Here is a 25,330-nt window from a genome sequence, read left to right as displayed (position 1 = left end):
GCTGAATGTTTTTTTTTTTTTTGCGATAAAATCATAAAAACACTTTTTGAGTAAGGTCATGTCAAATATTAAAGTGAAAGGTTGAAATCTAATTTCATCTGTCAAAGATGGGCAAAGAGCAATTTTTTGTATTATTGATTACAGATTCAAAAGACTTTGTGTTGTCTCTATAGAATATAAGGTGGTTATAACCGCCACCGAGGGTCCAAATGAAAAGGAGAAGTCTATTGTGACAACAAATCAAACATTTACAGCAGTGGAGAATCTGGTACCAGAAAGAAGCTATGAACACAAAAACACACAAATATGTCTACATGACAGTGGGGATCTTTCAAGAATTAGTTTCAATTATACTATTTAGGCTCCTGTACACCCTCCATAATGTTGGTTCTACAGGTTTTATAGACTGGACTGTCGGTTTTATTTACTTGATTTTTATGTATGTTTTAATTAGGGCCGGGACTCGGCTTTGTAATTAATTAATCGAAATTAATCACATTTTAATCACATATAAATATTTGACCTGAGAACATTGATAAGTTATTTTTTCACATGGATTTTTAGTATACCATAATAACAATAATGACTGAATACATAACCTTAAGCAACAAAATATTGTTTATTTTTGTTCAACCAATTAGTTGTACTCGGAGTCGGGCTAATGTCCACGCTAGCTGCTATATGTTTTGCATTGAGATGATACTTGAGGCTCGATGTGGTGCGGTGATATGTGAATTCCTTGTTGCATAGCTTACACACAACCATGCTCTTATCGACGCTTCCATCCGTTCGTTTTTTATAAAAAAAAAAATCCCATCCACGGGGCCAACCAAAGCGATCTCATCAGCTTATACGTTCATGTTCACCTGTGGTTTGTTGTTGTCTGAAGTCATGAATGCTAGTTGGTGCTCCAGTATAATCGGTCCGCCGAAACTCATCCAATGAGAAATGTTCCGCGGTGCAAAAATAAGTGCGATTAAAATGCGTTAAAAATGTTTAACGCGTTACTTTTTGTGTAATTAATTAATCTTAATTAATGCGTTAAAGTCCCGGCCCTAGTTTTAATACATAGCAACTTCAGGTTAATTTAAAGTATTTTATCTAATTGTGTATTCCTTGGGTTTCAAACTAGTGGTCGAGCGCTATGGGGTTTTTAATGGCCAGTGCCATGTCCGATATTGAGAAAGCAATGTGGTCGATTGGCCAATATGAGGCTGAAATAACGTGTAAATTACAGTAAATGAGTGACAAACAGAGAATTGGTCAAACTAAATAAAGAATTATTCTGCATTATGTTTATGAATACACCCTTTTAAAGGGATACTCCATCGTTTTGTCATATTAAACTATGTTATTACCTTAACTAAGAGGAGTTGATACATACCTCTATCATCTTAGTGCGTGCACTTAATCGCTGTGGCGCGCGGCGACACTTTGATAGCACTTAGCTTAGCCCAGTTCATTCAATGGTACCAAACAGAGACGAAGCCAGAAACGACCAAACACCTCAACGTCTTCCCCATTCAAAACGAGTAGCCATACGAGCAAGCATGGTGGCACAAAACAAAACCTGGTGCTTCTCTAAGTGGGTTAAAAAGGGTAACTATGTATGTCAGAATAGCAGTTTTGGGAGTACTTCGACTGGGCGCAGTAAAAAGTCACGCCTGAAAAATCCGCTCCCCTTCTTCCTCTCATAATGAGAGGGAGAGGGGGAGTTTTACTGCTCCGAGTCAAAGTACTCGTATATATATACTAAGTTCGGGAGGAACATGGTCAATATAATCCAACCAATCAGTGCAAAGAGATCTCTATATGGCCATCCCTCACCTCTGTCCCAGCAACTACAATATATCGGTCTATCACTATTTCAAACTGCTACAGGAGCTCCTTAACAGCTTTATATTGAGTCTGATCAGTTGACTCCAGTTCTCTTTCAGCTATGAATTCGAAGTGACACCTAAGAATGAGTTTGGTACAGGCCCATCCAGTGACCCAGTCACCTTCAGTACTGAGTCAGGTAAGCAGAAACACATTTTTTTAAATCTACACATTTTCAGGTTGGTTGTCTCAAGAACGCTATACCAAAAAAAAAAAAATTTCATCATTATTAATTCTTAGGTTTTTGTACCTGTATTTTTGCCTCCTTTCATGAGATGTTTAGCAGAACCTATAACATTTAAAAAGACATGTTATCATGAAGTCATGTTGAACTTCAGTGTACTTAACACACCTGGAAGTACATTTGTTGTTCAGTCGTTAAAAATGAAATCAGGCAGAGTCATTAAGAATGAAGATCAAGTTCACAGTTCAATGAAATTGGCAATGAACTGTTTCTGAAATGTTTGTATAATTATTCAAACTACTGTCAGCAGGGAGAGTAATATACCCAATATTTAACTAATAGTTTCAATATGTTCGCATTTCTGCATGTGTTGCAGTCATTCAGGTAAAAGTACCACTTGGGCCAGGCTGCCAAAACATAATAAAAACCACAAGGATACTGACACGAGCTCTGGAAAATTGTACATCATGAAAGCTCAGACACCCAAGGGAATCTTTCTGGAGCTTTGGCATTTCAGGAGTAAAATAAGTCCAAACGCATGCTGTTTTGTCATTGCAGTACTGTACCTGAATATTTATTTATTTGAAAAGTAAAAGTGACAGGTGAAGGTCTCCAGTATTATGGAGAGGGTCCATCTTGGTAATTTTTCCCAGTAGAGAAGGCTGTACATTTTAATAGCTTACATCTGCTAATGGTTTACTTTTGTCAGCTTTTACAGGGACAGCCTCAAAGCAAACAGATGTGTTATAGATATTTTCTATGAATGTGATTTGGTTTTCTTTGTATTGCAGCTGATCCTCGCGTAAGTGAGATCCCCACAGGTGAGAACTTTGGTCATAGAAATAAAAACAATGCTGACTAATGTACTTGTGTTTTAAAATATATCACCCAAAAATGAAAATCAGCCCATGTTTTACTTACCCTCAAGCCTTCCTAGATGTATATGATTTTTTTCTTTCAGCTGAACACATTTGTAGTTAAATACTATTGTGACTCTTCTTAGCTTTTCAATGGCATTGAATAGTGCCTCATTTTTAACACTTGAAAAGTGCACCCATTTATGAAAAACTAATAATTAAAGAGCACCTATCGTCCGATTCACAATTTTACATTTTCTTTGGTGTGCAAGTGTGGAAATGTACGGTATGTGGAAAAAATGGTTCAAAAAGTGTTTTTGAACCATAAGCCACATGAACACATTGTATTACACCAAATACACCAAATAACGTTTTTAGCAATGAAACAGGTTTTTGTAATCCTGGCTGAGGTCAGAGGTCAGCCTTCCTCCTCAACTCATTTGTGAACGTGTTTACGGCTGATGCTTAAAGCCATCACAGTTTATAATATTATTTTCCTTACAAAATCAATCGCTTCAATTTAAAGAACATTTAATAACCGTATGGATTCATTTTTGTTGTAAAGTTTTAAAATGGGGCACTATATAATTTCATTACAAAGCTGAGAAGAACCAGGATATTAATTAAATGGACATTTCACTTTTTTGTAAATATGCGCATTTACCTGCTCTCCTACAGTTAATCATTTGATTAGTACTGTTTTGGAATCAATTGAGTCGATCTCTGGGTCTGGACGTACCACTTTTAGCTTAGCTTTGCATAATTCATTGAATCTGATTAGACCATTAGCATCGCGCTAAAAAAGAACCAAAGTTTCTATATTTATAGAGTTTCTATATTTTTCCTATTTAAAGTCGCCATGAAACGGAAGTAGTGGTTGCCTTATTTTCCTCGTGGTGACGTATATCTGAATGAAACGGCTTCTGAAATGAAATAAGGCAGGGATGGATTTGAATTTTTCCATCGAGATCTGATTGGATCGTTTGAAGTTGGGTCGTGTTGCTAATTGCTAATCGCTGCGATCTTCTCCCGGACCCCGCCCACCTGCCATATTATATGACCGGAAGTGAAGAGAGATCGTTTTGAGGAGGGGAGGAGATTTGCATTTTTGATTAAAGATTATGAGCACACACGAATTTAAAAAAAAATAATGAAGCTCACAAGTCATTTGTTGCGACTTTAAAACTTGACTCTTCTGTAGTTACATCGTGTACTAAGACCAACGGAAAATTAAACGTTTTTCTAGGCAGATATGGCTAGGAACTATACTCTCATTCTGGCATAATAATCAAGGACTTTGCTACCGTACCATGTGTGCAGCAGGTGCAATAATATTACGCAGCCGTGAAATAGTCCCCTGCTATTGAAAGTAACCAAGGGGACTATTTTTGGGCAGTGCGTAATATCACTACGCCATGTTACGTGGCCATGTTACGGCAGCAAAGTCCTTGATTATTACGCCAGAATGAGAGTATAGTACCTAGCCATATCTGCCTAGAAAATCGCATTAAATTTTCCATTGGTCTTGGTACATGATGTAACTACAGAAGAGTCAAGTTTTAAATAGGAAAAATATCAAAACTCTTTGGTTATTTTTTAGCACAATGCAAATGGTCTAATCAGATTCAATGGATTATGCAAAGCTATGCTAAAAGTGGTACCGACAGACCCCTATTAATCCTTTAATAAAACTCTGATTGTGTATGGCTGAAAGAAGAAATTCACATACACCTAGAATGAATTGAGGGTGAGTAAAATATGGGCTAATATTAATTTTTGGGTGAACTGTTCCTTTTATTTACATTGTCTCCTACAGGTAAAACTGCAATTTGGTCATCATTTCCATTCAAGGCAGATTCCTACACCGAATGCAATGGGAAGCAGTTCATAAAGCGAACCTGGTACCGCAAATTTGTGGGTATCCAGTTGTGCAACTCTCTTAGATACAAGATCTACCTAAGTGACTCTCTCAAAGGTCATTACCATTCACAGACTCACCCGGCATTTATATACCATCTACTGGTGCTATGTAACTAAATCGTGGTTTCATTCTTTCTGTCTCTAGGAAAGTTTTACAGCATTGGAGATCAGGCAGGGTTAGGAGAGGACCACTGTCAGTTTGTTGACTCGTACCTGGATGGACGAACTGGAGGTCCTCTTTCACCAAACGAGTTACCACCCAGACAAGGTTTCAACCGATAGCATTTTAAACACAAACAGACAATTTCACACCAGGACAATAGATTTGATTTCTCTTTTCCTATCTAGGCTATTTCCGGGCTGTGCGCCAGGAGCCTGTCAGATTTGGTGAAATTGGAGGAAATTCCCTTATCAACTACGTTGCCTGGTATGAGTGTGGAATACCCATTCCAGGAAAGTGGTAGGACTTGGAGGACCAGATGGAAAACAAGACCACCAGGACAAATAGAAGAAATGGTTTTGTTACATAATTTGTACAGGGAATGTTTTTTTTTATCAGGCACATATAACATTATTTATAATCTTACGCAGCGCTCAAAGGTACAGAGAGATGAATGTGTTTCTATTAAGAGTAAAGAGTTTGATTATATAGGGTAGCAGGCTCCCTGAAAGGCTAATGCAGAATGTGTATATTATTTATCAAAATGTTGAATATGCCAAAAAATGGTTACCCAACCACTGAAACAGAGGTTTAAGGGTAACGCCTTACAATAAGTTTGCATTGGCTACCATTAGTAATGTAAACAGTGAGCAATATATTTTTTTCTCATTTATTAATCTTTGTTAATATTAGTTAATGTCAAACAGTTGTTCATGTTAGTTTATTATGCATTAACTAGTGTTAACATACACAACTTTAGATTATAAAAAAATATTTGCAAATGAACAAATGCTTTAAAAGTATTGCTCATTTTTAGTTCATGTTACTGTATTGTTAAAAAAAATAACCTTGCAACCAGTTTAAAAATAAATACTTAAAGGAATATTCAATTTTCTTGGGGGAAGGGTCCAGATGGTTTGCTCACCACCATGTCATCCGGGGTGTTGATGTCTTTCTTTGTTCGGTCCAGAGGAGGTTGTGTTTTTTGAGGGGAACATTCCAGGATTTTTCTGGTTTTGATGGACTTTGGTGGAGCCCAGCATTTGGTGCTTGACTCAACACTTAACAGTTTTTTTCAACAGAGCTTCAAAGGACCACAAACAATCCCCAACGAGGCACAAGGGTCTAGCGAAGCGATTGTCATTTTTGACAAGAAAAATAAAAAATATATACTTTTAAACCACAACTTTTCGTCTAGGTCCGGTCCAGCGCGACCTAACGTAAATGCGTAGTGACGTAGGGAGGTCACGTGTTACATATATAAAATGCAGATTTGCGGACCATTTTAACAATAAACTGCCACAAAGACATTAATTAGTATCAGTTGACATACAACAACGTAAGAACGGTCCTCTTTCAAGACGCTTGTAAAACACTAATATAAACATAGTTTCTTCTTGACTGAGCGGGGAGGGACATCGGCATTTTGGATGACATGGTGGTGAGTGGATTGTCTGGATTTTTCTTTTAAGAAAATGGACTAATCCTTTAAAGGCGTGGTGCATGATCTCTGAAAGCCTTTGTTGACATTTGAAATCGCCTAAACAAACACGCCCCTACCCCAATAGAATGTGGACCTTCTTTCGATAGACCCGCCCCACACATATGCAACCCAGGCAACGGTGTTGGTTAGTAGACACGCCCCTTACTGCTGATTGGCTACAAGTGTGTTTTGGTAGTCGGCCCGACTCCCTCTTCCAAAGTGTTTTTCAAAAATCGTGCACCCCGCCTTTAACAGTGTTTGAATGTCACGTTTTCATTATTATAACCTGACATTGTGAAAAGGTGGTTAACCTCTTTTGGTTCTAACCTTTTTGGTATCCTGGTATGTATCATGCTAATCTCTTAACATATAAGGACAGTTTCCCGGAAAGGGTTTAGATTAATTTAGGACTAGCCCTTAGTTATATTAGGACATTTAAGTAGATTTTACAAACAAACCTTACAAAAACAATACTGGTGTGCATCTTGAGACAAAACAATGGCACTGATATACACTTACCTAAAGGATTATTATTATTAATGCAATTATCTAATCAACTAATCACATGGCAGTTGCTTCAATGCATTTAGGGGTGTGGTCCTGGTCAAGACAATCTCCTGAACTCCAAACTGAATGTCAGAATGGGAAAGAAAGGTGATTTGATCATGCCTTGTTACTACTGCGCAGGCTGCTGGTGGTGGTGTAATGGTGTGGGGGATGTTTTCTTGGCACACTTTAGGCCCCTTAGTGCAAATTGGACATTGTTTAAATGCCACGGCCTACCTGAGCATTGTTTCTGACCATGTCCATCTCTTTATGACCACCATGTACCCATTCTCTGATGGCTACTTCCAGCAGGATAATGCACCATGTCACAAAGCTCGAATCATTTCAAATTGGTTTCTTAAACATGACAATGAGTTCACAGTACTAAAATAGCCCCCACAGTCACCAGATCTCAACCCAATAGAGCATCTTTGGGATGTGGTGGGACGGGAGCTTCGTGCCCTGAATGTGCATCCCACAAATCTCCATCAACTGCAAGATGCTATCCTATCAATATAGGCCAACATTTCTAAAGAATGCTTTCAGCACTTTGTTGAATCAATGCCACGTAGAATTAAGGCAGTTCTGAAGGCGAAAGGGGGTCAAACACAGTGTAAGGTATTCCTAATAATCCTTTAGGTGAGTGTATGTTAGGGTGTGTAAATGTTTTCAAATTATGGCAGCTCATACATGCATTTTAGTCTGGGACTAGCATAAGCCCTGCCTGGGAAACCGCCCCATTCTATGTTTATCAAATCTGTTTTTAATGTTTATTCTCTTTGATGTGTCATGCACCATAGTAGGTGTAGTGAAAGTACACATTTTTTTTAAATTGAGAAACCAGCCCATAGTTTCCTTTGGTAATCAACAGCTTGTGATAAATAGTAGTGTTAAAGCTTAACTTGCACTGTTGCACAACTTAAAGGAATGTTCCAAACATAACAGCTTACCCACAATGTTAATTTTTAGAGGATTTAAAATCTTTTTTTTTAAATAAATATTCTATTTTTTATGCAATTGTATGTATACTACAAATCAATATCAGGAGTGCAACATCAGTTAGGAATATCTATTGTTTTGTACAGAAGTTTAATGAATAATTCAATGATTTCCAGAGAAAGCTTTTATGTGTCTAATTTCATGAAACTTGTTTTATGTTTTTGTAAGGTTTAAATGAATTTGTTTCACAAATGAAAGCACAAGCATCTTATGTTTATGATACAAAAACTGCATTTCTCATTCTATGAAAATATCTGATATAATTTGTCCTCAAGTTGCTATATAAATGATTCTTGTGCTGAAAAAACTATCCATACAGTAGATGAGCATTCTTCCTTTCCAATAAATAAGCTTCTCATCAGTTAAGTCTCAAAGTCTTTATTCACCTCCTGAAAACAATGTTACAGTTTGTACAGAAACGACAGGCTTCAATGCAGAAGAGGCCGGTCGGGGGTTAGTAAAAACCATGACATTTGAAAAAGGAAAGGAAAATATTAAAGAAAACTAAACAAATATCACTTCATTCGATTATGGTCATTTTCTAGTGTTTAAACAGACTCATGGTTTATGACAAAATAACACCAACGAGGAGACCGGTGATAAAATGAAACGAACACAAAAAACCGCACACCCTCTCTCTCACACTTCCCACACAACACACGCACAGCTGTCCAACTACTACTCTGTTTGGTCTCCTATGTGTGCAAACACACACAATCTCACTAGCTCATTCATGCACTTCCAAACATTCACCAAAATAAACACAAAGAACAAACAAACACAAACACGGTATTAGGTTTTTAAACACAGAAATTGGGGGTGGATGTGTTGGAGACAGAGAAAGCTCCTAGCGAGATTAAACTCTCACGGGGATTTCGGGATGTTATGGGGCCTTTACCGATACCCAGGACCTGGCTGGGTGTAACCCTGGCCGTAAGGTGGGCGGTTTCGGGCATAGGGGTTGGAACCTCCGGGAGGAGGGGTGGCACCGGACGGTGGGGTGTATCCAGGGCGGGGTTGAGGTTGATAACCCCCTGCAGCCTGTGATGTGTAGTTTTGAGCTGGAAATGCTCCTGGTGGGTACTGGGTGGGTCCTTGGGGAGCAGGAGGTTGTGACTGGCCAGAAAACCCAGGGGCAGACCCAGGAGCACCAGCAGCCTGAGAGGTAGGGGTGGGGTAATTCTGGAATTGCTGTTGAGGGGCAGGAGCCTGAGGAGCTCCAGGCTGAGGGGTATAACCAGCTGAAAAAGACAAAATACAAACTATAATGAAGCTTGCTAATGTATGCAGATAGGATAGGAATTGAAGTTTTGTTTGTTTATTTTTCACGCCATTGCAGCATCTATGCCTATAGACCATTTCAAAAGATGTAAACAACACTGGTCCAGAAGCACTTCCTGTTTCCGTTTTTTAACACTTGATAAACGTTGGGATAAAATAAACCAACAGAACATATAAACCTTAAATAACTGAAGTTAAAAAAAACATCTTAAAGATAATAATATATGTGAAATAAAAAAATAACTGTCACAAACTGTAACAGGAAGTGTTTCTGGACCAATGTTGTTTACATCATTTGAACTGGTCTATATAACACACACATTTGGGTATGAGGCAATTTGGCATCTCCAATTTACCTAACCAGGGGTGCGTTTCCCATAAGCATTGTTAGCTAACTATGGTTGTTGTTACCATTTAACTCTATTGGTAACGACAGAAGATGCAACCATAGTTGCTTTTGGTAAACACATCCCTGCATGTTTTTGGCCTGTGGGAGGAAACCGGAGTACCCGAAATAAACCCCAGCGTTCCCACACCATAGTTAACTTCAAATTCAAGGACTTTTCAAGGACTTTCCAGGTCCAATACCCTCAAATTCAAGGACTAAATGTTGGGACACATTTTAAGTGAGAGCAAGGTTACATCGTGTTACCTTTTAAGATACATTGTTACAGTTCCCTTTCAAGGGAACTCACGCTGCAACACTGCAGTGACACTTTGGGGTAAGCCTCCAGGGGTAAGTGCGTCTGAACGTGTATATCAAATTCAACCAATTGTGAGGCTTAACGACAAAGACAGGGTGATGCGGGAGCCAGGAAGTATATCACTATCTGAAACACTGCCAAAGACGGCATTACAGGGATGCAGGAATTATGGCAAGGGAGACGCAGAGTCTCGTTCCCTTCTCAGGGAACAACAGTTACATACGTAACCAGAGACGTTTTTATGTGTCAAACACAACTATGCAAAAAAGCATTTTGGTATGAATCAACATTCGCATACAGAAGATATAAGCATTTAAAGCGAACAGTTTAGCATGTGTGCTTAAAAGGTTAGAATTTTTATGATATTATCCTACACTACACAGGGAATAATATGGATTTTTTTCCAGAAAACTTCTTGCATAAAATTGATTCAAGCACTTTCAATGACCTGTATCTACAGTTGTGTTCAAAATTATTCAACCCCCCAATGCTGTTAAGGGTTTTAGGGAATTTAGTGTACATTTGTAATTGTATTCAGAATGAAATCCTACAATGACTTCTTAAAGAACCATATGCAACTAAAATGACATCAATTGGTTTTGTAATATAGTAGTAAATGTTTCTTTTGTGAATTCTTCATTGACACAATTATTCAACCCCTTAAAGAACTACCACTCTGAAGAACAGAGGTTCATTGAAGTGTTTTCAATCAGGTATTGAAAACACCTATGGATGTCAGGGAACAGCAATAAAGCCTAATAAGCACCAATTAGGCAGCTTTAAAATGACTGTGATACTCAACTCCTTCTAAACATTTACTGGTGTGGTTACAAACATGGTGAAGTCAAAAGAATGGTCCAGGAAGACAAGAGAAGAGGTGATTAATCTTCACAGGAAGGGCAATGGCTATGAGAAGATTGCAAAGATGTTAAACATACCAAGAGACACCATAGGAAGCATCATTCGCAAATTCAAGGCAAAGGGCACTGTTGAAACGCTTCCTGGTCGTGGCAGAAAAAAGATGCTAACTGCGACTGCTGTGCGCTATCTGAAGCGTAGAGTGGAAAAAAGTCCCCGTGTGACTGCTGAGGAACTGAGAAAAGATTTGTCAGATGTGGGTACTGAAGTTTCTGCTCAGACAATACGGCGCACCCTGCGTACTGAAGGCCTCCATGCCAGAACTCCCAGGCGCACCCCCTTGCTGTCTCCAAAGAATAAGAAGAGTCGACTGCAGTATGCCAAAAGTCATGTGGACAAACCACAGAAGTTTTGGGATAGTGTTCTGTGGAAAATTAGAACTGTTTGGGCCCATGGATCAACGCTATGTTTGGAGGAGGAAAAACAAGGCCTATGAAGAAAAGAACACCTTGCCTACTGTGAAGCATGGTGGGGGGTCAATCATGCTTTGGGGCTGTTTTGCTTCTGCAGGTACAGGGAAACTTCAGCGTGTGCAAGGTACCATGAATTCTCTTCAGTACCAGGAGATATTGGATGACAATGTGTTGCAGTCCGTCACAAACCTGAGGCTTGGGAGACGTTGGACCTTTCAACAGGACAATGATCCCAAGCATACCTCCAAATCCACTAGAGCATGGTTGCAGAAAAAAGGCTGGAACATTTTGAAGTGGCCATCGCAGTCACCAGACTTAAATCCGATTGAGAACCTCTGGTGGGACTTAAAGAAAGCAGTTGCAGTGTGACTGAACTGGAGGCTTTTGCCCATGATGAATGGGCGAAGATACCCGTAGATCGCTGCAAGACACTTGTGTCAAGCTATGCTTCACGTTTAAAAGCTGTTTTAACTGTAAAAGGCTGTTGTACTAAGTACTAAGATTGAATGTCACTTGGGGGTTGAATAAAACTGATAATGATGTGAGCACAGAAAAGACATTTGTGGTTATTTCATTATAAATGTTATGTTATATTTGTCTGACCTACACATGCCTCTTTGATGTAATTGTAAGCAGGATGACTGAATGATCAAAATCAATGTCAAACCGGCCAAAACAATCAATTTCAGTTGGGGTTGAATACTTTTGAACACAACTGTATGTATATTTTCAAAAACTTCCAAGGGCCTTTAAATATTTCCCCCAGATTCATAAACTTTCAAGGATTTTAAGGAACCGTGGGAACCCACGCAGACACACGGAGAACATGAATAGTCCACACAGACTCCCACCTGACGTAGAGCCGACGTTTTGTGCGTCAATTATACAAAAAGACAGAAAACAGCTGTGCTATGCTTGTTTGCCAATGTTTTTGACAGACTTGATACGAACAATGAGCTCTAATATGTTTGAAGTCATGTGCTTTGAATAAGAGTTACCAGGGTACTGCATCCCATACTGCTGCTGCGGTCCGGCTGGCGGAGGGTATCCACCCGGAGCTTGATACTGCTGATACATCTGACCTGTTAAGAGGCATAAAACACATTTATGGGTTTGCAACATAAACATTATTCCCAAGTATTAGGAATCACATTAAACAGAACAAAAAACTTTCACATCAAAGGACCCGTACGCAGCTGTTAAATTCTAGCGAGGATATCCCACTGTTACTTAGTTTCAGCATCAAACGTTTAAAAAAAAAGCTGGGACAACAGAAAGCCATAAATAACCTGATCTCTGATATCCCACTTTGTGCCGCGACACATTTTAGTATTAAATATCTGGCAATATACTTTGTATTGGCTGGTGATTTGCTGATGCTCTAAATGAGCTGATTGGAAACACATTGGATAACAACAAAAAAACAAGATAAGACTGAACAAGCAAGAGATGAACAGCAAGTATCTTTGGATTACTGGCAGTCTGTTGACCATCTGTGTCTGACTGAAGGTGAGAAGGAACGTCTGACTAAAATCCAAGAAACTCAAATGAAACCTGAACACTAAGGTTCTCATATTGTTTGTGTGTATTGCACCAAGAGACTAATAAGAAAAGGCTGTGTGTGTCACTGTGCAAAAGCAAAAGACATCACAGCTCCTGCAACCATGGAAACCATCTGCATAATCTGCCAAACCCAGAATAGTTCTGCACAATTTCTCATGTGCTTTGAGCTGATGTGTAAGATCTTTGGTATGAGAGGAGGGGGGAGATCAAATCCAAAGGATGAGCGCAGAATAACATTACACTCTGAACTCACTACAAAGCGTTGTAGGCTATTTGATTTCTTGTTAATTTATCTTTTGCTTGACATTTTTCCTGCGAGCCTCATGTGCAAGGTGCGTTCGTACTGCAGACACATAACCTGCGGAGATGTCCTGTGGCGTTTGTGTGTAAGCGTGAGAGAACGTGCGCAGGTGTGTCATTTTTCTGCCAAACTGTATGGCCTGCCAAATCCAAAACAGTCCTGCACAATTTCTCATCTCCGGCGGGATGACATGGAAGTTCTTTGGAACGAAAAATGGGGTGAACAAATCCAAAGGCATGAGAGGAAAAACATTATGCTCTCAATCTACTACAAAGACTTGCCATTTGGTCCTCTGTTCATTTTTCTTTGACTCACCTCAAACAGAAGACATCTGCAAAAGGGATTTGCACGACTGCACATTTTTAAGCCCCATTAGTCGGTGGGTTGAAACAATTAGATAGGAGCCCTTTATAATCATTCCTCGAGGGCTGCTTGTGCAAAACATGTTTTACGTTAAAAAGAGCTATGCAAAGCATAACAAAGCAGACAGGAGCGGATTGGTTTTTAGATGCATTTTTATAATAGTCATTAACTTGACACGCTTTTATGAAATTGATTTTTACAGCAGTTGGGCATATATTACATATAACAATGTTTTAAAAGATGTGATTTTAACAATGCAAAAGAGTTTTAGTATGCTAACTGAAGAGTACTTCCTATCATCCTTGGACCACTGCATTTTATTCGTAATTTGCAAACGAATGTTAGATACTAACAAATGTGACCCTGTACCACAAAACCAGTCGTAAGCATTTCATTGACGTATGGTTTGTTAGAAAGGAAAATATGCCAAAAATCTGGAAGTTAACAATGCAAAAAATCTAAATACTGAAAAAAAATTGCATTTAAAGTTAAAAGTCCAAATAAGTCCGTATACAGCAAGGCATATTAATGAAAAGGTTTGTTTTAGTGCTCTCTACTGGCTTAATGATGTAACGACCTCGTTGAATGAATGAGGGAAGTTATAAGCTTTTACACCAACCAAATTCGAATGGGAAATCCCTAAAGCCGAAAGTATACTAGGGATGTCCGTGTATGCGCGCCGTCCGCATGACGTCATTTTCGTCATTAGGAGGAGCCCAAAATTTGAGACCGCGCGGACAGTGCGCGTACAGTCTGCGTACAACAGCGCATGCGCGTGAAAATATTTAGTTAGGTCACTCCACTATAAACAATTATACAAAGGAAATAGACAGCATTTGCACACACACTATCGTTTTTCTACATTAAATTTTACTTCTAGCAAGAGCAGAAAGCTGTGGAGCATGTTTGTTACCATAATGTTTAATTCCTGTTCTTTGTTGTCTTATTGTTGGTTCTAAACTGTGTTTGCAATGGTGGATCAGTTACTTTTCTTCACCTATCCTAAGGTTTTAATGTACTGTAAATGTCGCCAAATCAGTGCTGCCCTGACACCTGTTAGACTAATAATTTGTATAAGAAATAATATATATTGCGTATAGTGTCGAATGCGGCCATCCGAAGGGAGGTATACTTGGAAAGCTGCGCGGACGTGTGCGCGCACGAGCCGGACGCGGAAAAAAGGTATACTCCGGCCTTAAGGAATGGGCAGCAAAGCGAAGTTTGCATGTGAGTTTCTGGCCAATTTTGCGATTTTGCTGCATCCACTCACAAAAATAAACTTTTGATATATTTGAAGAGTTTGGTTTCAAAACGCGATAAACGGCATTTTAAAAAAATAGTTACCACCAAAATCAGTATTGTATCTGGTCAGTATTAAAAAGTAAATTCTTAATTTTACGTAAAATCCAATTTCCGCCATGTTATTCTGTCATCTATTCTCCTCTTTTCCCCCAAAATGCGATAAACGCCAGTCCTCCTTCTCCGCAGAATGCAATAAATCCGCTCAACAAATCACTGCGCACCATTCCACGCACTGAATACACAACTAGAATCCTAGTTTTCCTCATCTTCTTTGTACTTTGTGATCAACAAACAAAAACAAAATAACACTTTTGTTGGCATTGAGAAACCTGTTGTGGTTTTCTGTGGCGGGGAAGAAACGTAAGCCATCAAAATTAAATAATTTACGTGAGAGGTACTCGGGAGACGGAAAAATGCTGGCTGTTTCTTGTTCTCCTGACAGCATCAAGCATGCCAACACGTTAACCCCAGGGGATATTATGAAAAACTTTCCATTATTTTACTTTAAGTCAATGAAAATCGAGCACGACCAAAACATTTTACAGCTGAATGTTGTCAAAAAAAGTTCAGCGACTTGCAGTGTTCTTAATACGACAAAGTAAGTGTTTTAATTTATGCCATTAATGTTTATTTTTTAATCAGTGTATACCACTAGTCAACTAAATGAATATAAAATGGCAAAGATGAATGCACAATTTTATATTGATTCAATAGATTTATAGCATTTTGAAAAAAAAACTTGGCATGGATTTATTGCATTTAGTGGAAAAAATAATCAGTTTTTATAATTAACCTTAGAAAATCTAATTATGGATTTGAATTTTTAATGTTATTATAACCGAAAGATGCTATGTGAAAGTTTGTTACAGAAAATAGTGGTTTTCATTTTGTCACTTTCTTGGTATAGAAAACACATTTTTACCGAAATTAGTAAAAATGGATTTATCGTGTTTTGGAACCAAACTCTTCATTTATAGTAGGAAATTTAAATGGAACATGATCTTTACATAATATACTAAAGAGTTTTGGCATAAAGAAAAAATAGATCATTTTGACCCATGGAATGTATTTTCTGGTTATGTGATCCAGGGTTACAGATAATATGCAAATGTGAGTTTTTGTGTGCGTGCATATATGACTGCAGGAGAAATGTACATAAGCACAGGTGTATACTGCTTCCATCAAACTATAGGATTTCACTGAAAACTGAGAACATTTTTTAATACAGCTTAACTATTGGATCTATAAAACTGCCCCAATTTCCTTCCCATCCACTATTAACTTTTGATAGGATATTAAATACCATAAATGCAAGTGGTAGATTTACCATCCATAGTAGTAGTAGAGTGAGTTTGTTGGACCCCTGAGTAAGGTGGGGGGGCCTGGGGAGCCACAGCAGAAGGGGGCGCTGCTGAAGATGAAGAGGCAATACTGTCTGGGGTAGCAGAGCGCTCCTCCGCAGCAGCAGTGGCAGCTACAGCTGGAACTAAAACACAAGAGAAAAACAGGTGGTCATATTCTTTTAATATAACACAAGCAGCTGCAGCTCAAAAATGTAATTTGGAGACACGTTTTACGATGTTATAAATCAGCAGATACACACACAAACCTGTAAAACAGCAAGTTGCTACAAACCACCAAAACGACTGTACTAATTACAAAACATTTACTAAATAATAATAAAAATTGATAGTTGTTGCTTAGAAACCCACCCTTTCTTTGTGATTTACTCTTAAAAATCCTACATAATGTAAAGAACATTCTGTGGAAAATAACCTTGATATCTGAAAAAAAAAAACTGAGGAGGCCCATGTTAAAGATTTGAAATTAAAATGAAGTAAATGATTGAAATAGATAAATAGATTATGGTCTGGTTTCACAGACAAGGCTTAGCTAAAGCCAGGGCTAGGCCTTAGTCAAAATCAGATGTTGAATCATCTTTTATAAACATGCCGTAGAAAAGATGTTACTGGTGTGTATCTTAATACCACCAGCACATTTTAAGATCCATCAATGGAAGTTATTTTTAGTTGAGACTATCCCTAAAGGAATTGTTCACCCAAAAATGAAAAAATATCTTTACTCAGCCTTCATGTTTTAAACCTGTATACGTTTTTTATTTTAATAAACACAAAAGAAGATATTTTGATAAATGATGACAAGCACACAGCTGACTGTAACCATCGACTTCCATAGTAGGAAAAACAAATACGATGGAATTCAATGGGTACCGTCAGCTGTGTGCTTACCATCTTCTAAAATATATTCTTCATCATTTATTACAATACTTACATAATATTTGTTTTCCTACTATGGAAGTCAATGGCTATAATAAGCTATGTACTTACATCATAAATCAAAATATCTTATTTTGTGTTCATCAGAAAAAAAGGCATGGGGGTTACTAAATGATGACAGAATTAGTTTTTGGGTGAAATATGCCCTTAAGCCCTTTCACAGAAAAGCTCACATTTCTGTATCAAAGAGGTTTTGTTTAATAAATGCTGTTTTGCCAAAATACGATTATATTAAATTTTTATTAGTTTTTTATTAGTTTTATTTCATAAAAACTCCAATGATGTAATGTATTACAATAATTTTACCTCCATTAAATGAGTTAGGCACTACATAAAGCAGAGTGTCAGAAACCTCTGTTGCCATGGGAAACATCACTGTGAAAATTACTAAATGAAAAAGTTGTACCAACCCCTAAAACTCTGTAACAAACAAATAAAAAGCAGACTTTGTTAACACATGTCTACATAAACTACTATTGGCATGTACCTGGGGCATGTTCCTCAGACAGACCGAATGCGGAAATGACATTCTTGTTGATCTCTTCTTGGTTCTTCAGTGGGTCAAATGCAGACATGCTAGCAGCACTCACTGGAGGGGCCTGCTTTACTGTTGAATCAACCGCGTCATTCACATATTCTGTTACACACAAACATTAAAACAAGATTGTGTTCACCTTATGTTGACACATTTTGGAGACATAAAGAAACACACACAAGCTTAAAAAAACTGGGTCGAATGACTCCTTTAACGCTGACCTACTTTCATAAACTAACTGAGCTTTTACTGTGAAAAAAATATAGTGTTTAAATACAATACTGAATATGAAGAACGCTATCATTCCAGAAAAGTTGGTTTGTATACCAGTTTCTGGGTGGGTGCTTTCTGGGATAGACTCTGAGGGCGGCTCCAGGCTGTCCAGAAGGCTGTTGACTTTATTTCTCAAATGGATCAGCTCTCTACGCAGGTGCTTGACTTGAGAAGACTCCAGTGGCCGAGGCTGCCCATTCACTGCAAGAACACAACAACGACTGTTAACACTTTAACTGTGAGACGTCTACACCATAATAAATCACACCTCCTTCATATTGAGCCATGCTAACCATGTGTTTTCTCCATTTGGTTTCCATTTTCGCCACAACACTCTACGTAGCGCAAATCTAGCTACATCTAATAATGCTTTGCTATGATTTTGTCAACAAATTAATTGAGATTATTTCAATAACCAGGCTTTGATGAAGTAGTCCAGAGTTTTGGCTTTGTGTTTGACCCCACAATGTTCTTCCCAAAGTCCATATGTGTGAGACCGGCTGCTGCTTGTACCATTCCAGACTGTTCCAGTTCAGAAATCGCACAAGCCCGTGAATGCGTCCAAGCCAGGCCCTGGGCGCCAGTCACACGTTTGGGACGCATACATGCACGTGACATTACACAACTATGAACCAGCACATTTGAGCTTTTCTTTTTAAATCTCTCCATTTCATCCTTTTACTTTCATTATTTCCAAATCGTTCTTTTTAACTAGGGAAACTTTGCAACAAAGGGCAGGGTTACATATGCAAACACAGGACATGACATCATTTGGCTGGTGTATAAAGGCTTTGGCCATATTGCACACATACTGTCGAATAAACCAGAGTAATTACTTTTTTGTTTCCCACTGCTACCAATTGGTGCATACGGTTTATTTAGCATGCGAAATGTATTAGTGTCTTGCCCAGATTGTCTGTAATATAAATAACTGGCTTTTGTTACACCGAAACAGACTGCAACCATAGATTTTGGCTAGACTTGCCATATAAATCACTTTGTAAAATAGTGCATGAATCAAAACATAGCATTTACGACACATTTGAAGAGTAATCGGCACATGCTGAGCACTGGCTCTTACATTGCAGTGCAGATGTACCTGCACGAGCCAAACACGGGTAAATCACAAAGAGCGTGACGTTAACCGAGCAACAAACTTTGGTCCATTCTCTTCTCTTGGAATATATGCTTGTGCCACGTACTGGTGTGGAGTGCAGACTTCTTCTCACTATATGATTAAAACCAGACTGACAGCCAAATAAAGCAAAAATCATGAGCCTGCAATTTGTATTGTTTCTTTTTTACAAGCTCACCCAGTGGTTCTCAAACTGGAGGCCGTGAGATTGTGCCAGGGAGGCCCTAGTTTTATGACATTTTATAAAATACATTAATTTATCATAAAAAATAAGACTACTAACCAACAGAAATACATTTTATAATTAAATATGTTTTGTTTAATTCACATTTTAAGTTTTATAATGTTTTATGACATACATTTTCATTGGGGGGCCACAAAGGGATGCACTGTACACAAGGGGAGCCACATGCTGAAAAGTTTTAGAACCACTAAGCTAACCTAACGGTCAGATAACTTCTTTGTACCTAAACATTATGCCAGTTTGTGTATTGTTGTGCTTAGTGTTAATAAATCTCATGACAACCTTTCAGATTTAAAACCCAAATGTAGGGCTGCAAAATTACTGAAATATTGCAAATGTTCATATCACAATAAGTATATGTATACCGTATACTGAATAACTAATACTTTGATACTTAAGCTGTGAGCCGGTTGGTTGCTGTGGTAATGTCCCGCCCCTCCTTTGTTGTGATTGGACGGCCGTGTGATAACCGACATTGACGAGCGGAGCTTTTCACCGAAAGTTGAATATTTTTCAACTCTCTGCGCCGGTTTTCAACGCAGAAGAAATCCGCTAGCTGCTGGCTTTTTTTAAAAACGCTGAGCTTCCATTGGAAACAATTGAAAACATACGCTGGCTGCGTGCGTAAAAGCTTTGGTGTGCACGCCCCCTTCGGACACTTAAGTCCCAGACAGATCCAATATTGACAATTACCTGTATTGCAGTGTGCCCATCAATGTAGCTGTCCATCAATTTAAACGATGTCCAAAGTAGTTAAACCAAACCATGCACGATTAATACAATTATTGGCTTCTAAAGTACGAAGTCGACTCCGAATCGCTGAAACTAGTCAAAATATTTTCGAATCTCCGGCCTATTGTCTGCTTGCGTATGAAGAAGACAACACTTCATATAATCTCTGCCTACAGTCTTGCCCGTGAAAAACGAAAACCCTGACCTCCCCAAAAACACTTCCGCTAGTTATTGTGTTAACATCATGTCAAGAAGACACTCGAGCTGTAAAGGCAAGTTTGTGTTGTTTTTACTACTAAAGGATGAAGATGTGAAGAATCAGTGGTTAAAATTACTTTTTCAAGGCGGGATTTACTAAAGGTTTGTCCATGAAAGATGGCTTAGTACCCACTTTATTTGGAACAACATGCGTCTCCTAAACACAACCTGTAAGTATGATTATTACGTTATGCGTTTATTTTTCCCCTGAGTGTTCTGAATGTCTAGTTTACTGTAATGTCTTATCAGTTGTGCTAGCAACTGGCTAACGCATATTGCAGTTACGGTTTACTTTTTATAGCTGTGGCCCAGTTAGCTTACATACTTGCTTAAATCGATGTAAAAATTTTAGTGTCTGTCGTCATTTTAATTGCTAGGATTAATCAAGGAATGTGCATTGATGTTGGTTTTCAAACTCTTATGTGTTGTCAGAAAGTTGCACTAGCAGCTGGCTAACGCATGTTGCAGTTACTGTTTATGTTACTGTTTAGCTGTGGCTCGGTTAGCTTACATACTTGCAAAAATGTTAGTGTCTGTCGTTGTTTTTATTGCTTGGATTAATGATAAATAATGTGTATTGTGTGTTTTTTTTTTTTTTTTTTTTTTAGGTTTTAATATTGTTTTTTAGGGTTTTGACATTGACATTGTGTATATCATTACTACTGCCTGTTTTACTGTGTTTGTAAGGTGTCCTTGAGTGTCATGTAAGGCGCCAAAAAATAAAATGTATTATTATTATTATTATTATTATTATTATTGATGCCGTTTTTTAAACTCTTAATGTGTTGTCAGAAAGTTGTGCTAGCAGCTGGCTAACGCATGTTGCAGTTACCGTTTATGTTACTGTTTAGCTGTGGCCCGGTTAGCTTACATACTTGCTTGCATGAGTGTAAAAATTTTAGTGTCTGTTATCATTTTTATTACTTGGATTAATGATGAATGATGTGAATTGATGTTGCTAATGTCTTCTCAGTAGTCATGTTAGCACTTGGTCAATGCATGTTGCACTATTGGTGGACTGTGCAGAGACTGTGTCAATTGACCAATCAGAACAAAGTAGGCTACAGAAAGGTGGGGTTTAGGCAGACTGAATCTTTGAACGGCTTTGCATGAATAGTTTGGGGATCTCTGAGAAATGGAGTAATATTACATTTATATTTTGAGAAAATGACACTGTTTTTTACCTTGCATGCATTTAAACCTGTCCTTGGGGACTCCTTGACAATATTAGAGAGCTTAGAAATTGGACCTGACTGGCACTTGAAACCTTTCTTAAAAAAAACACTGAATTGAAAAATGTGAAATATAAAAATATTGCTTGAGATTTCTTAGGACCTTTCATTTCTAAGAGATTTCATTTTTCAGAGACCTATTTGTAACTACTTTGAAGCAACTACACTCAGGATTATTTTTTTGTAGGTATGAGCTCAGTTTCCCTCAAAATCACACAGTTACACAACTGCAATGTCAGTCGATAACATTATCTACATTCTTAAAACGTCATGGAACTACTAAAACAATCAGATTGTGACCAAATGTTTTGTCTTAAAAATAAATTATATAAAAGATGTTTAATGTGACTTTGTTTTTTGATTGTTAGTAAGGGAGCATCTATGAATTTATATATTCATAAACATTCAGACTGGTTGTACACTAACCTCATGACATATGACCCACTATCAACTTAAATCTAGTTCTTCTATGCCCTCTGCTGGACACTAAAATCTTCATCCGATTTTTCCCACAAGAACAAATGACCTCTACTGGTTGGATAAAATATTACCAAAATCAGCATTTTTAGGATTAAGAGATTAACTCAGGAATATTACACAATTCAAGCTAACGTAGGATTATCTTCTAAACAGAAGGCCCATTTTAACCCAAATGTTACAGCTTACTGTTTTCTGGGTCACAAAGAGACGGCGTAGAATCAAGAAGATTAATTCGATATGTGTCTTTTGCATTAGAAAGTAAAAATTCACCCAAGTGCATCATGACTATGGACTCCTTAGTTTGTTAGTCCTGTATCCCTTTCTGTTATTCCGCCCAGTGACACCATGAGCACTGTAGTGTTTTTTGCAATAGGACACCCCAACAGGTAATGTAAACCTACACATGCTCAATGACCTTAACTCTGAGAACAATTGTTACTGACGAAAGCGTGTTACTGTGCACTAACCTTTTTAAAACTATATCTATTTGAATACAGCTTTGGAAGGCATCTCAAGCTTGAAATGTTTTTGCAATACCCCTTTATTCTTCAATCTTGTCATTAGGACGTAAAATCTCAAGTGTTGTTTAAAACTAAATAAAAATAACTCAAGCCAGTTAAATAATGGCTTCTTTCATTGTAAGAAAAAATGCTTCATTGTAAGAAAAACACAAGCCATTTTTTCATCAAACCAGCATGATATTCAATAGTAGAACTGCCACAAAGTGATCCATTAAAACATCCCAACAGGTCTATCATCACGTGATAGTACCCTTGCACCAAGCAACGCTGTAAATTGTGTAAATGCCTATAAGCACTGTTGGTTTCTTACCAAAAAGAGTGAGTTTCAATATTCTACTGCACTGGATTGCAAAGGACAAATCAGAACTGTCAAAGATGGTGATATGGTCATCATCTGCAAGAGAACAGACAAATAAATCATAAGTTAACAAACTTTCTAGATCTTTTTGATTGACATGCACATTTTGAAGCTTACAACTGACCTTCATCCTTATATTTAATGGTGACCTCATCGCTGCTCTGTAGCTGCCCACGAAAGACACGCTGCATCATCAGCAGGAGCTCATCGTAAGTGATGTCTTCATTATGAATGGGGATCCGGCGAATATCATCCCCCAGCTGAGCTTTAATGATCAGCTTCCCACTCAAGTCCAGCTGGCCATTCATACTGCTGGAAAAAAAAAGAGTATGATTACTATCTATGCTACTAGTGTCAGTATTTTTTTCATCAGCCAATACCATTATAAAAAGCAGGAGGGTTGAGATACAACAGCAAATGATAAATACGCAAAAATGCAGAAATTAAAAGACTCATTATATGTAATGTTTACTAAAATTTTACAAAAAAGCCAAATAGCGGCTAATTCATTGACCTTTTACTTATTTATACTACTAAGTAGCAGGCTATTCATCACTATTTAATGCATATACTACAATTTTAGGAGTCATCTGATACATCACCACAGCAGCTTACTGAAACCAAACACACCACAACAGCCGAATCTGTAAAAACTTTAGTAAATGCATACACGTGTGTGCGCACTTACATAGATAAGTTCTACCTAAATAAAATCAATAACTTGATACATAAAGTCATCACTTAATATCTTTTGTCAAAACACACAACTTCCTGAGCCATTCCTGCTCAGACCACATGTCACACAACAGTTGAACAACGAAATGTGATAGTTGTAACTCAATAAGCGTCTTTACCAACAGCTGGCTCTCCTGCTTGTATTAGATATAAACACGCCAAGGCCATGAATAATCACTTCTTTTATACTCTAAAGGTCCCAAACAAAGATCTTCTGACTACAACAAAACAATCAAGTAGCAAACCAGTAAGAGATTATATAGAGGGACGTTGTTCACCCTAATGTGCAAATTCTACTACATATTTCTGTAAAATGAATGAGAATGAAGGCAGTGCAAAGCCTCATACTAATTAGGTCATCTGCAATGTGCTACTGTACAGTACTGGGACATGCTATAAAAGTCTAAGGGTCACAAGATATAGGATGATTTGGCAGACCCACAATCTTTCCCAACAAAGACTTTGGCCTTGTTGAAAAACAGCTTGTAACAAAGAGAGACCCATTTTGGGTTTTGATCACAATACAATGATTAATCAATGAAGAACAAACTTATCTGAACAATACAGACTCTCTCTCTCTCTCTCTTCCTCTGATAATCTTAACCTTTAGCATGGTAATGCATTGGATGATGGCCGATCTGTACTTAACCTCTATCAATAAAATACATTTAATTTAATCACAACAGCTCTGTGATTTAAGCAAATCCTTGTTGGCTAGATTAAGGAAATGGTAAAGGAAATTATTAGTAAACGTTTATATAATACGTAAATGTTTGCTTGTCAATCTACAATCTGCAGTAAGTACAATGCAATTATTTTATTTCTGTTTAACTTGTCAACATCTTAAGTTTATTATTTTAAGTATTTGTAGGAATCTGTTAACTAATTCATAGACAAAACACTGAAAACGGCTGATGTCTTGTTCTGCGCTATTTCTTTCTTCCGCTAACTTGTCAAACTCAAGTCGTGTTTAAAACTGAATGAAAATAAACAACTGAAGCAACTGTTTAATCCTCAAGATGAGTGTTTTGCTGTTTTGGTTGGAAACACCAGCCCACTTCTCCATTACGACGTTCAACACTATTGCCAAAAAGTGATCCACTGAAAACATCGCATCAGGCCTAATTCACCTGATGATGCAGCAACTTCCTGTCAAATAAGGGTCTGCGGTTTAAGAATTAAAAAATGTAAAATTTAAAACAAAAAATGAAAGCGTCCATACACCTTATTTTAACGGACATTATTAAACAATCCTCTATTTTCATTTTATAAAACTGACATTTGTGGAGAATGGCTCTTTTCAGCTTGCCCTAGTTTCCTACAGGCTAAGCTAATGCTAGCGTGTTTGACAACCAGCTAACTGCTAATGATTCGTTTTTAACGGCGCGCTAGAAACCTCTTTTGTGACCATTTAAGAACATAAAAATATTTACACAAATCTAGTGCATTTACCTGATGATTTGGACGTTGTGATCCCAGCAGCAGCCTGTATGTCCTAGACTTCAGCTGAGAGAAGGCTGACTGACTGACTATCGGAAACGCCTCACAGCGACCTGTACGTGGCAAAACCTCAAACGCGCATGCGCGGTATGTATATCCAGCTTGGCATCTCTTTAGAATACGGATGATTTGGCCTATACGGCGTCTGAATGCAGTTA

The 25,330-nt window shown here is 37.9% G+C and overlaps 2 protein-coding genes across 4 annotated transcripts in view; one reads left to right on the top strand and one right to left on the bottom strand.

Moving 5' to 3' along the window:
• The window catches only part of abi3bpa (ABI family, member 3 (NESH) binding protein a), a 30,483-nt gene extending 24,471 nt beyond the window's left edge, over positions 1-6,012 (top strand). Inside the window, exons 16-21 of the mRNA XM_073855219.1 lie at positions 174-289; positions 1,945-2,017; positions 2,854-2,883; positions 4,736-4,894; positions 4,985-5,107; positions 5,188-6,012. Of these exons, the coding sequence (XP_073711320.1) occupies positions 174-289; positions 1,945-2,017; positions 2,854-2,883; positions 4,736-4,894; positions 4,985-5,107; positions 5,188-5,303 (617 nt within the window). The 3' untranslated portion in view covers positions 5,304-6,012. The remainder of the gene's footprint in view (positions 1-173; positions 290-1,944; positions 2,018-2,853; positions 2,884-4,735; positions 4,895-4,984; positions 5,108-5,187) is intronic.
• Positions 6,013-8,389: 2,377 nt separating this feature from the next.
• Positions 8,390-25,285, bottom strand: tfg (trafficking from ER to golgi regulator). Of its 3 annotated transcripts, none has more exons than XM_055215244.2 (8): positions 25,125-25,285; positions 23,062-23,249; positions 22,890-22,973; positions 18,032-18,178; positions 17,657-17,776; positions 16,200-16,358; positions 12,342-12,425; positions 8,390-9,268 (listed from the first exon to the last, which is right to left on the bottom strand). In XM_055215244.2, exons 2-8 carry the CDS (start codon positions 23,243-23,245, stop codon positions 8,922-8,924), a joined length of 1,125 nt encoding a protein of 374 aa, XP_055071219.1. In that variant the 5' UTR covers positions 23,246-23,249; positions 25,125-25,285; the 3' UTR covers positions 8,390-8,921. The 3 variants fall into 3 exon arrangements, with proteins under 3 accessions (XP_055071219.1, XP_055071217.1, XP_055071218.1); XM_055215242.2 differs by having other exon boundaries at positions 17,657-17,806; positions 25,125-25,284; XM_055215243.2 differs by having other exon boundaries at positions 17,657-17,806; positions 23,062-23,246; positions 25,125-25,272.
• Positions 25,286-25,330: the final 45 nt, after the last annotated feature.

Source organism: Misgurnus anguillicaudatus, chromosome 17 (genome assembly GCF_027580225.2).
Source record: "Misgurnus anguillicaudatus chromosome 17, ASM2758022v2, whole genome shotgun sequence".
In the NCBI taxonomy this organism is placed as follows: Eukaryota; Metazoa; Chordata; class Actinopteri; order Cypriniformes; family Cobitidae; genus Misgurnus; species Misgurnus anguillicaudatus.
Note: the sequence above shows the minus strand (reverse complement) of the source record. Positions and strands in the feature narration are given on the sequence as shown.